The sequence below is a fragment of the Camellia sinensis genome, chromosome 11, assembly GCF_055761805.1.
Source record: "Camellia sinensis isolate YWXY chromosome 11, ASM5576180v1, whole genome shotgun sequence".
NCBI classification, from domain to species: Eukaryota; Viridiplantae; Streptophyta; class Magnoliopsida; order Ericales; family Theaceae; genus Camellia; species Camellia sinensis.
The window spans coordinates 92,617,958-92,631,681 of NC_138971.1; the positions used below are offsets into that span (position 1 = coordinate 92,617,958).

At 34.0% G+C, this 13,724-nt stretch overlaps 1 protein-coding gene across 5 annotated transcripts in view; it reads left to right on the forward strand.

Annotated features, from left to right (window-relative positions):
• LOC114280714 (Transducin/WD40 repeat-like superfamily protein) overlaps positions 1 to 13,724 on the forward strand; it is a 97,242-nt gene that overhangs the window by 8,612 nt on the left and 74,906 nt on the right. For all 5 annotated transcript variants that reach the window (XM_082894329.1, XM_082894330.1, XM_082894331.1 and 2 more), the window contains one exon: positions 13,346 to 13,428. In XM_082894329.1, the coding sequence (XP_082750455.1) occupies positions 13,346 to 13,428 (83 nt within the window). The remainder of the gene's footprint in view (positions 1 to 13,345; positions 13,429 to 13,724) is intronic.

Below are 13,724 nucleotides of genomic sequence, written 5' to 3' on the forward strand. Positions count from 1 at the left end.
AAATACCAATTTTGGTTTGAAATTGGTTTTCAATCATATTGTAAAAATTTGTGAATAAATTTTTCACGTCAGATTTTTTATTCATCAAATAAATCCAACATAAGCGGGTATGGTCATCAATAAATGTAACAAACCATCTTTTACCAGAAAGAGTAGTGATTTTAGAAGGGCCCCAAACATCACTATGAATCAAATAAAAAGGTTTGGAAGCCTGGTAAGGTTTTGGCAAATAAGTAGAGCGATGAAATTTTGCAAAAATGCAACTTTCACAATGAAAAGAAGAACAATCAATCCCTTTAAATAATTCTGGAAATAAATGTTTCAGATAAAGAAAACTAGGATGTCTTAGCCTATAGTGCCATAGCATTATTTTTTCTTGAACAGAGATTGAACTAGTACTATTAAAGCTCTGAGCTTTTTTATTACTAACATGTACTTCATCAAAGTAGTAAAGACCTTCAAGCATCCTAGCACGCCCAATCATCATCCCCGAGTTCTGGTCCTGAAATTCACAATGGGATTCAAAAAATGTAACACGACAATTAGAATCCTTAGATAGTTTACTGACAGACAAAAGGTTACAGGCTAAGTTAGGGACGTGAAGAACAGCATTGAGATTAATTTTCTCAGTTAGTTTAATAAATCATTTTCCTGCAATAGGTGAAAAACTACAATCGGCTATTCTGATTTTGTCATGACCAGAACAAGGAAAATAGGTACTAAATAAATGGGAAAAACTAGTCATGTGATCGGAGGCACCGGAATCTATGATCCACGGAGAGAAGTTTAGGCAAGAGAAGGCTTTAGGATTTCTACCTGTTTGTGCCAACAAAACACTAGGAGTACCGGATGAGGAGTTGGATTTTATCAGCTTTAAGAGTTGATCAATCTGCTCGTTGTTGAAGGGACCTGAATCGGCTTCATTAGCGGTAGGAAAGCCACGATTTTTCTCTCCTTGTTTGCTGCTTTTCCAGTTGACAGGTTTGCCATGGATCTTCCAACACGTTTCGCTTGTATGGCGAGGCTTGTTGCAAAAATCACACCAGACCCGTGGCTTATCATCAAACCTGCGCTGGTAATTTGCAGCCTTGTTGGCCGCAACATTGCTAATTAAAGCAGAAATTTCAATTGATTCACCAGTACCTTTTTTCTTAAGCATGACGCTCCTTCGGCTCTCTTCCCTTCTGACTTCGGCAAATACTTCGCCAATGGATGGGAGAGGAGGTCTGCCAATAATTCTTCCTCGCATTTCATCGAACTCAATGTTGAGGCCGGCAAGAAACTTGTAAATACGGCTGTCTTCCACAGTTTTCTTGTGGTGGTTGCAGTCGTCAACCGATTTCCATTCGTATGTGTTGAAGATGTCAAGATCCTGCCACAACCTTTTCAACGAATTGAAATATTTGGTGACGGAATCATCTCCTTGACGAATCTCTCCCAACTTCAAAGTTAATTCGAAAACTTGAGATTGATTTCCTAGGTCAGAATACATCTGACTAACATTATCCCACAATTCTTGTGCAGTAGTATAGCACATGTAATTAGAGCTTATATCCTCCTCCATGGAATTGACCAACCATGTCATAACCATGGAGTTTTCAGCGTCCCAACTGTCGAATAGCGGATCATTAACAGCAGGAGCCTTCTTGTCACCAGTGATGTAACCGATCTTTCCTTGCCCACGGATATACATCCGGACAGATTGTGACCAGCGGAGAAAATTATCACCATTTAGGCGGATGGTGGTGATTTGGACAGAGTGAGAGTTGGACGTTTTCACCGGAATGGCAGCGGCAGGGGTTGAAGTGGTTTCGGATGTGACTTCCGACATGGCTATGACGGTTTTAGGGCTGCTGTGTTTTTTGTTGCTCTGATACCAACTTAGAAAATATGAGGAAGAAGAACTCCGAAAATATGAGGAAGAAGGAATATATTTCTGTTATATTCAAAACTTCTTATCTTACAAGACCAAATGACACTCCTTATATAGGAGATATTACAAACATCATTACAACCCATTATATGCCACTTACATATTATATATTACCACTATCTACCACTATCATATTATATACATGCCACTATCTACCACCAACACCACTATCATATTCTATACATGCCACTATCCTTCACCAACACCACTATCATATTATATACATGCCACTATCTTATTATATACATTAACACAAATTTCCAGCACCTTTCTCTTGGAAGTCCTTTGGTGGTTCTGAAAGGCAATTTGGGAGATCATTGGTGGATTCCAGGTGACTAAAGGCAAGGGAGATCAATGTGGATTTGGAAAGATGTTTTTAGATCCATGTGATGTGGATTCATTTGAGGGATTGTAAGAAACTCTTATAATGATTCATTGTTTATATTGGGCCCGTTTGGGAACTTGGATATTTTACTTGGCTATTTGATTATTTTAGCCTGGCTAAAAAAGTTGAGTTTGGAATGATAGTTGATTTTTTCTTTTTTGTAGTTTATTTGATGGTTATGAGAGAAAAAGTGAAATAATTATAGTTTGGATGTGACATTTTTGTCTTATTGGATATTTTAGCCTATTTTGCCTTTATTGGCTATTTTAGCCAAAAAAGCCACAAACCCAAGTTCTCAAACACTCCCATTGTGTGATTCTTTGACGTTGTGCCCATGGTTTTTTCTTAATTGAAGTTTTCCACGTTAAAGTTGCTTGTCTCTTGTGAGTTTGATTGTTTAAAATTGCATCTACCTTAAGTTTGAGTCAAGTTCCACTGTTTTAGAGTCCTAAAGAGTCTCGTCCTATTTGGTCTGATCTTGATTGTGATGTCATTGCTTCTCTCATATGTGGTGAGTCCCGTCCATGTGGTGATGGTTTAGCATAGGGGTGCAACTCGGGCGGGTTTGGTCGGGTTGGGAGGTTGTCCAAGCCCAGCCCAAGTTGTGCTGAGATCTGCCCAAGCCCGCCTAAGCCCGAATTGTAACCCAAGGTTGTCTGTCCAAGCTCGACCCGAGTTAAACTCGAATTGCCCGAGATGCCCGAATTGTAAATGAATTTCAGGTTTTTTTTTTCCCAGCTACATTATTAAATTATTAAAATTTGACTCTATATACAATTTTTTAAAAAAAAATAGAAAATCATTAATACCATCAAAACAAAAAATTTATATAATGTAAGAGAGATGTCACTATAGTAGTCCTTACAATTTATGAGTGAAAATAAAAAGAAAAAAAGTAAGATTTTATGTTATTTATATATATAATATATATTCAATATGATTTAATAATATAAATTATTTTAATATCATGTAATGGCTAATAATTTATATATATATATATATTTAATATTTTTATATATCTATATATGTATAATTCGGGCTTCGGGTTGCTTGACGTCTTTACCCAAGCCCGCCCAAATTTAATTCGGGTTTCTGAATTTTTGCCCAAGCCCGTACCGAATTTAAAAATATTTTGTCCAAGTCTTAAAAAAATTCGGGCTGGGTTTGGGTTGCTCGGGTTGAGCCCGCCCAAGTTGCACTCTTAATTTAGCAAGGTTTTAAAATGCAGTCGCAATCGTTACGTAATGGTTGTGGTGGTTACCGCTACCCATTACAGCTGCTATAGCAGTGTGACATAAATTCACAACCGTAATGACCACCACCATTACGTAAAGGCCGTAATAGCCGTTGCATTGCCGCTATAGCACTGTTATGGCTGTTACACTTCTATTTTTTTAATATAAATTTTGTATTTATTGCTTTTATTTTCTATTTACATAGAACTTTAGTAAAAATCTTATCTATACATATTTTGAATGTCCAATCTTCAAGTTCATATTTGACTATGAACTTATATCTATTTGTCTTATGTTAAATTTATTGAACAAAATTTAGATTTCATGTTATGTACTTTTACATTATTATGTTGACATTTTGTATTTTGAATTTATGTTTATGAAACTATATTTTTAATATTAAACGTACTTCATTTTTTTTTTCTTAACAAAATGAAGAAGTTATCCATAATTATTAGTAAAGTAAAGAAAATTAAATAAATCCAACAATAGAAAAGTTTTTCATAGCGACTTTAAACTAATATAAAAATTAGTATATATATTGGATCATGTTTTTAAACTACACAAAAATAGTAAAAATCATTTTGAACCTCACTAAATGTGATTCTAAAATTAAAACATGCGTATCAGTATGTTTTCCTAAAGTTGTGTGAAGAATTAAAAATTCACGGTTTTGGTTGCCACCATCGTTACACTACAGCCATTACACCCCGCAACCGCATCAACATTACCGCTACTGTTATGGTAACCACCACCGTTATTTAAAACCTTTTTAATCAAATAAAACGAGCTTACTACTGAGTATTGTTTTTCGAATATGATTTGTATATAATTCCTTCTGTTCACAAACATGATGTTAATCTTAATGGTAGTTATCTCGTATCTTGTCTATCTCAATCCAAATATATTGATTTGAGTCAGATTATCTATTCTCTCGTGCTTAAAGTTCCTAAGTTTAAGAAAATATCTGTTCTTCCTTATGGTGTCTTTCTCACTAGGTTTCTTAAGCCTATGGGTGTTCTTGAGTTTGATGAGGATGTCTTTTTAGGTGTGTCTTTTCTTATATCTAAGATTACTTTTGTTCAGAGTGATGCACAAGTCAAGCGCACTAGGATCATAGGAGCTAGTCTAGGCTTGTTATGAGGCAAAAAAGGAGCTTGATAATATTAGCACCCGAGACATTCTTGCAAGAAATAAGCATGTATTTATCTATGTTTGATTGCTTTGTATTGCATTGGTAGTCTTTTGAGATGAAATACTTGGATTGAACTTTGATATGCTTTGGTTTAGAAATTTATTGATAGCTAGGGGATAAACGAAATAGTGTTCTTTTGAACTTAGTTTTGTTAGAGATAAGATTTTATTGTCAAAGATATCAAAAGATATAGAAGATATTAGAATGTATGGAGATTTCACGATTTGTGCTTATTATGATTTTTTGTATCTTTGATTTATTTCAATTCCTTAACTGAAGGGATTTGATTGTATCTCCTACTCTATATATATGGTGTATTATGTAAACAAGAGCATAAAGTTGAGTGAATGAAAGATGTAGCCCATAGGGCTTTGTGTGTGTGGATGTATGCCAATATTGGTTGAACCATGTTAAATCTTTATGTTCTTTCTTTTCTCTTTTCTATCTCTATTATCTCTCCATATTCACCTTATTGCCTTATTACAAAATTTAACTTGGTATCAAAGCCTATTGATTGAATCCTAAACATGTTTCTATATAGTCTGCTTTCTCACTTCACATTTGTTGTTATCAAGGTGTTTTTCCTTATTCCTTATGTTGACCACTAGTTTGCTGATGTGTTAAGCAAACTTTATAATTATTACTTATTTCGGGGTTGCTGGTCTGTATGGTAGCATTGTTATGTGATACACCGAGTTTTCCGGCTACTTCTCTACCCTTTTGGGGTCCTTGTGCTGATGTAGTAAACACATTTATTTCTTTTTTATTTTTTGGGCTACCGATGTGTTCGGTATTATTCTTTGTGGGATGCAATTTTTTTTAGCCTTTCTGTTTGTGGTGATTTGCTGTTGCTTCGGCTTTGTTGCTTTCTTTCTCTTAGTTGGTTTCTCTTACTGCCATCATGATTGATTCAATGTTCATTTCTCTGTTGCAAGATGTTGGTTCCTTGCTTATGTTCATTGAAGTTGTCATTGAAGGGAGTTATTACAATTGTTGTCTTTTGGACTTCATTGTAGTTGTTTGTGATGATTATCCTATTTTCGAGTTCAAGTTGGACACTTCACTTTAATTGTTCCATGTTCCAACTTGAAGGGGAGTTTTGGAGATAAGATTATATTGTCAAAGATATCAGAAGATATAGAAGATATTAGAATATATGGAGATTCCATCATTTGTGCTTATTATGAATTTTTGTATCTTTGATTTATTTCAATTCCTTAACTGAAGGGATTTGATTGTATATCCTACTTATTATGTAAACTAGAGTATAAAGTTGGGTGAATGAAAGATGTAGCCCATAGGGCTTTGTGTGTGTGGATGTAGGCCAATATTGGTTGAATCATGTTAAATCTTTGTATTCTTTCTTTTCTTTTTTTTGTCTCTATCATCTCCTTATTGCCTTATTACAAAATTCAACTAGTTTGTATATCTGTGTTTGAAAGTCCTAATCAAGTTGTGCATATTCAAGGTTTGCATATATGTGATTAGTGATAATTAAGTAAGATTAATTATGCTTAATTAGGGTTAAGTAGGCATACTAAGATTAGAGGCTTAGCCTTGATTAATCAGAGTTGAACTTGATTAATTAAGTTAATTGGAGGATTAGTGACAGGGTGAAGCATGCACACGTCACCAAGTGGCTTGACCACTCCTACTTGGGAATATGAAGTTGAATTGGTATGGGACCAGTGTCTCTAGAGAAAAATGAATTTTTAGAGAGAATTTCAACTGGAGCAAAATAGAAAAGAGAGGAGAGAAAATAATGAAGAAAGGAAGAGAAGAGAAGAGAAGAAGAAGAGAGCAAGCAAAGAAAGGGGCTTGGGTTTTTGACTTGGAGATCAACACTAGTTGGTTTAAAGGTAAAATTTCTAGTCATTTCGTTTTAGGGTTTATTACACTTTCTACCCCTAAACTATCGTCAAATTGTCTATTTAGTCCCTAAACTATCGATTGAATATATTTAGTCCCTAAAGTATATAAACCAAAGTCTATTTAGTTCCTGCAGTATTGATTGTGTCTACTAGGTTCCTAAATTATATAAATCAAAGTCTATTAGTCCCTACAAGAATTACAAAAATAAAATATATGCTCATACGTATTAATATTATAAATTAGTAAAAGAAACTCCCAAATTAAGATTTTATTACATAAAAATCTTTAAATTTTTTTATTTTGTCTTTATAAGGTATTTTATTTTGTTATTTGTTTAAATTAATATTAGAGTTTGATTTTTCAGTCTTGCTAATAAATTATATGAATATTAGATATATTGAAAATGTAGAATTAGATAATTTAAATAATAACACTTCTCTACAAATAGTAATATAACAAAACAATACATTAATTAAGTAATAAAAAGAATTTAGCGAAAAACTTAAAAACAATCAATTAGAAATTACAAACAAAATTTGACATATTACACTAGATAAAAGCAAGCACGTATCCATTGTAGAAGATAAGTAATAAAATACTATAGATAATTAGGCTTAACCTTACAAGGGAAATTCAATATATGGATTGACGTTCACTTTTCAATGACAGAATAAAAGTTTAAGATTTTTTTTGAAATAAAATTTTAAGTAGATAGGGTCTTTTACTAATTTATAATATTTATGGGTTTATATTTTATTTTGTAATCTTTTTAGGGATTGAATAAGTTTGAATTAAATACTTTAGGAACTTAATGGATTCAATTGATAGTTTATGGGCTAAATAGACTTTGATTTATATACTTTAGGGACATAGTAGACACAATCGATAGTTCATGGACTAAATACACAATTTGACGATAGTTTAGGGGTATAAAGTGTAATAAACCCTTCATTTTATAACCGTCATAACTGGTAGAACTCATTTTGGAAATAGATTTGAAAGGAAGAATGAAGAAGCTATTTTAAAGGAATGAATTGGTAAGAATTCACTCTTTTTGAAAGGAAATTCTAAAGTTTGTAAGGGAGTTATAAATTTATAAGTTTCATGTGATTTTTGAAGGATTTTGTATTGAGAAATTTCATGTTTTTGGGTTTTGGAATGATAGAAATTAGCTTTGAAATGGTTTGAAGGAGAAACAGGTGGTTGCATCTGTAGAATTTTGAATGTGCATCACAAGGCCACCGCACGTGTGGCCCAGACCAAAATCAAGATTAAGATTCTGGAGCTTTCTGCACGTGTGGCCTTGGGTCATTGCACATCCGGCACATGGGTTTTGGCCATCTTTCTTGGATCATTTGTGACCTATTGGGATCACTTCTAACCTTTAGGACTTGGTTTGAGACTTAAAAATGGCTCTAAATAGTATCCTAAAACTTGTATTAAAGGGACATGGATCGAATTAAGAGTGACACTTGAATTAATCTCGAATAACCTATATTTTATGGTAGCTAGAATAGTATTTCAATAGACATTGGTTCTTTGTACTCTTGTAGGTTCATAACCTTGTGGATCATCCCATTTGTCGGAGCCATTGATGAGTTAGTAAGTATTATTTCAAAGATATGTTCAAACTATTATTTTAGAACTAAAAATGTACTACGTTTTGGAATACATTGAAATCTGTTGATATGAATGGATGTCCTATGCTTATGTATGACATGTATAAAGATGGCATTCTCGGATTAGTCCTAACCACTAGGGGACAGTAAATGTGCTAGTAGCGGTAGATTGAGTTGAGATCTCCCTTGTCATCTGCTGGTGGGTCATCTAATTGGTACTCGGATCAGTTATTCCCTGTCTTGTTATAATGGATATGCATTATCATGATTTGGAAATGCAAGCTTGTGGCTAAGATATGGTTTGAGCTAATTAAAGCTTTTGATATATGCTATTGTTCTGAATTGATATCCATTCATCTTACTCCTTTGTCACAATACTATTCATTGGGCTTTGGCTGACCTTTCTCCCGTATATGTGGCATGAAGGGTTTTGCTTGTTGAAGCTTGTATATATATATGCACTAAGACTCTTTTGAAGTGCAAGTTTGATTTTTGAAGTTTGTACATATATTAGAAGTACTCCTCATAATGTTTAAGAGATGTAAATGCTAAATGTTTGATTTCATAAACTTGCGCACTTGGTCAGAGTGGATGTGTTATAAATGATCAAATCATAGAACTTAATAGTTTCCACTACTTAAAAATGGGTTCTGGCCCAATTTCCATAGGAGTACCATATGTTTGGTTTAGATAAGCCTTGGGTAGTCCATGACTACTGGCCTGTCACAACTCCATCTCAGTTTGGGACGGGATAGAGTCGTGACATTGAGGCTACAGAGGTAGGAGTTGTGAGGGAGCAACCTTGGAGTGGCAGGACTTTGGGTGCTCAGATGGATCGTCTTGAGGCCCAATTTTAGTGTCATGAGCATAGTTGTGTGCCTAGTTCTTTGTTGAGACTCGCAAATAGCTTGCTAGCATTGTTCATTAGCTTCAGACTATCACCAGTTATCTTTAGCACCTGTTTCCTCTTTAGGGTGTCCAGTAGTTCACTTTATTTATTTTTGAGTTAGATTCAGTTTTGTCTATGGTTGGATAATTTGGATATTAATAATTTTTTTTTGTACCTATGTTGGTTGCGTATACTGTCATATCCTATTATCTGCTGCTACCTTGTTTTGTCGACTTTGTATTCTACATCAAAAAAAGGGGAGTATAGTGGTTATTATTATGGCTTATATCTAATGTATCTGCTTTTATATCTATTACATTGGTCTAACAGTTGTTTTGCAGCTTCTCTGAGGACTTCACAACATTTCTTTTGTCTTGATTTGGTTTGGGATTAGGCTCGGCTTTTAGATGTGTTTTGTCACGAATAAGGAACGGGGGAGTTTGTTATTTCTAGAGTCTTTGGCCTTGTTTGGTTTGTGTTTTGAGATATTATTTCAAAAATAATTTTTTGGAGAGTTTAAAAAATTTGAAAATTTGTTTAGTTGTATATTTTGAAAATAGTTTTGGAGTTTGGAATGATTTGATTTTTTTTGTAGTTAAATAGATGGGTGTGAGAGAAAAAGTGATTGAGAAGGAGAGAGGCTATGAAGCACAGGTGTGGGTACAATACGGGTACGCCGATGCGACAAGACTTAAAAAAATAAGATACGGGTTTGGTTGGGGTACATCAATAAATTTTTTATTTTTTGTAATTTGTAGTTTGAGGTTCAATCTACAAATCAAAGTTCTATATCAAATCTAAAAGAAGAAATTATAAAACAAAAAGAGAAATCATAGTTCAACAATACCAATACCAAAGCAAAGTCTATAAGCTGTTTTAATGCCATTAAATAGGAAAAATTACAAAATAAAGTTTCATTCCAAAAGCAAGCTACGTGAAATTTGAAAACTTGAAACTTTAGTTTTCGCTTCCATCAACTTCATCATTGAATAATATATTTTTCATCTCTAGCACATCAAATAAAGGATTTGTAATTTCAAGTAAATTAGAACTCTCTAATAAATTAAATGTATCTCCACTAATGTCCCGTAGTTTGGTGTACTCTAGATGTACCAATCCTGTACCCATGAAGTATCCATGGAGTACAACTGCCAAAGAATGTATAAAAAGTACCTGGTATGTATTTCGAGTATTCGGTATGCATGCAACCCTATCAGTACTAGTACCAGTATTCGGTACGAGTATGGCAACATTTTCGAAGTACCCATGCTTCATAGGAGAGAGGAGAGAGAAAAAGTGATTGATTGATGTATAGTATAGAGAAAAGTGATTTTGGAATTTGTTCTCCAAAATTTTTGACCAAACATGTTTTTGGAATTTTTTCTCCAAAAACATGTTTTGAGAGATAAATTAAACATGCCATTTGACTCTGGGTAGTTCTTTGGCTATTGCGTTTGGACAAACAATTTTCGTATGTAATTCTTTAATTTTGACTAAATTGTAATTGTTCCAGTCTATAAGTTCTGTTGTGGTTCTTAATTATGATGAATCCTCATGTCCTGAACTTAAGGCTTAGTGTATTGAGGTGATGAAGACTGCCACATGGGTAGAGTTAATGAAATCATTGCTCAAGCCATGAAGGGCGCACTCAAGCTTTCAAGGTTGGTCTAAACACTATCTGTTTCACAATTGTTGTGAGGAGAGCCCTATGAAAATTCAACCACACCTTGATAGTTGATGGCTTTGAATATGGAGCCGAAGAACCATACAAATCTAAGAGAAACAAACACAAACTAAGAAGATACCAAGATATATGTGGTTCAGCCTTAGCCTACCTCCACGTGCAATCACAAAGAGAACAATGCTTTGAAGAGCTACAATGGTGACAAAGCAATCTCTCACAAATAACTAACCTCACCAAGCCTAAAATACAAGTTGGCTTATCAATTCACCTAAAAAAATTCTCTTACCAAATCCAAATGCTTTTTACACAAGTCTCACAAAACCGAAGTTTCAACCAAAAGACACTAAGAAAGATATCTCGTAAGTAGACATCAATGGATCTAGTCAAACATAAATGAAGATCCCAAACAAAAGAGACAAGAACAAGTGATAAAATCTCACCAAATCAAGACTTCAAAGAAGCCGCCAAGAGTCTATGGAAGACCACCAAAGCAAGACCTCAGAGGCCACTAGGATGCTGAAGTTGCATCAAGATTTATAGTAGACCGTCAATCGAATATTCACGAATAGAATCTACTTCAAATCAATGAATACGAATCTTCCAAGATCAACAAATATGGGTCCATTGAAAAGGACCAAGTGCCCAAAGGCCACACAAAGACCCAAAGGCCAACCAACAAAACCCTCCCATGGGGGGTTCCCAAAGAACTAAAAAGTCCAACCAAAGACGTGAGAATCTTCACATATTTATAGCCAAATAATCCTTCCTAAAACTAATCCAAAATTAATAAGGAAAAACCCAAACCAAAGTTTTAGGAAGTCCAAACCAAGTCAAAATAGGTCTCTCATGAATCCAAACCCAATAGTAAACAAATTACTTCAAAACCAAATTAATTTGGGAGTGGACATTGAGCCAAAATCCAACATTTTGATCCAGATTTAGAACTAACCGACTAGGGGTTTGTCTTTCTAAGGAAGAAAAGTATCTTTGAGGTTATGGAGAGAAAGAACTTAGATTTCTTGAAGAATTGAGAGACCAATGGATTTGTGGTGATGGATTGAACTCTTCAAGGTCTATTACACTTCAAACCATTCATAGCTTACTCATGGAAGTCCTTCGGTGGTTGTCAAAGGAATTTGGGAGTTTGTTGTTGGATTTTATCGAGGTGACTCTAGGCAAGGAGATCTAGCACTGGGAGTGATGTGGGTTCATCTAACCGATTGTAAGCAAATCACTCATTTTGGTTATAGTGTTTGATTCTCCGACATTGTGCCTGTGGTTTTTTTTGAATTGAGGCCACGGTAAAATTGCTCGTCACTTGTTAGTTTGTTTGTTTAATTTTGCAATTTTGATGATGGGATTGATTCTTATCTTATCTGTAGAACTAGGTTAGTAGTTCTTAATTAAATCTGCATTGATTTGAATAGTTTATATTCTTTGTGTTGGTTGTGTTGATCTCCTAGCTAATCCATATTTGTGGTTATTTGGGAATTGTAATAGGCAAGGGAAAATGTGGTATGTACATATTTAAATACTTTGGTCGAAAGAAAAAAGAAAATGAAGTCTGCGTGTTATGTTGTACCTTGTTACCTGTTTGATGGTATTTTATGTTTCTTATATTAATTCTTGGGGAAATTACAAAAAAAAACCTCCTAGGGTTTGACCCTTTTAACAAATTAAACCCTAAGTTTTTAATTTTCTCAATTTAAACCACAAACTTTTGATTTATTTTCAATCTAAACCATTTGCCTATTTTCGTTAAGTAAAATCATTGGAAAAATGGAATTTTAGTCATTAAATTCAATGAAAAATGGTATTTTGGACATTTTATGTATACTTACATTTAGTTTAATAATTAAAATACTTTTTGCTGTTGATTTTACTTTACAAAAATTGGCAAATGGTTTAGATTGAAAGCAAATCAAAAGATTGAGGTTTAAATTGACAAAATTAAAAACTCAGGGTCTATTTTGTTGCAAGCCTCAAGCGCTAGTTTTTTTTTTTTGGGTGGTAATTGTCCCTTAATTCTTTATTCATAGGCATTGTATGTGTCACATATTGAATATCCTTACCCAAGTGTTGAGTGCCCAACATGAACACTTCACAAATTTAGAATTATTCAAAGGCATTATATGTGTCACATATCGAATGTCCTTACCCAAGTGTTGAGTGTCCCACACGAACACTTAGCAAATTTAGAAGAATCCATGTAACGTATATGTACTTACGTATGTATGTTTAATGCATATGAATAAATGTTTAACTTGCATTATGGTGTGCATTCTATAGCACAAGCACCTTTTATGGCATAGGCTTAGTAGCCTTCCTTGATGACATTCTCTCTCTAACATCTCTTCCCATATATTCCAGTTATTGTTCATTGAAGAGGGCTTCAATCATTTGACATTATTTGTTTCATACTACATCTTTAAACGTGACAAACAAATTTTCATATGCTTATTGCCTACATTTTCATGACGTTGCGTGTTGTGATTAATAGACAGTAGTTAATGTCTCCTTTTTGTTGTTGTAGGTATGATTTGGATTCAGGAATTCATGATACTCTTGGAAATCATGATGATTTAGTGAGCTGTGTTGAATATTCTGCTGAAACACGTAAGATCTGGTACTGCCTAAGTTCTTATGTCATGTGCATGTGTGTGAGTTATCATGTCAGTGTTGGGATGTGTAACTTATACCTGCATTGTGATTTTAGGTATGCAAATGGCCATGTTTAAATAGGTAAAACTAGGCGTTTTCTACTTTTTGGTACACATTTTATCCTTTGAAATTTAGAACTTTAGCATTTAACTATGTATTATCAGTATCATCCTTAAGTAGTGCATTCGTGGCACATTTTGGTCATCACTACTTGCTTCAAGTCAAAAAAGAATAAAATATCAATGAAAATG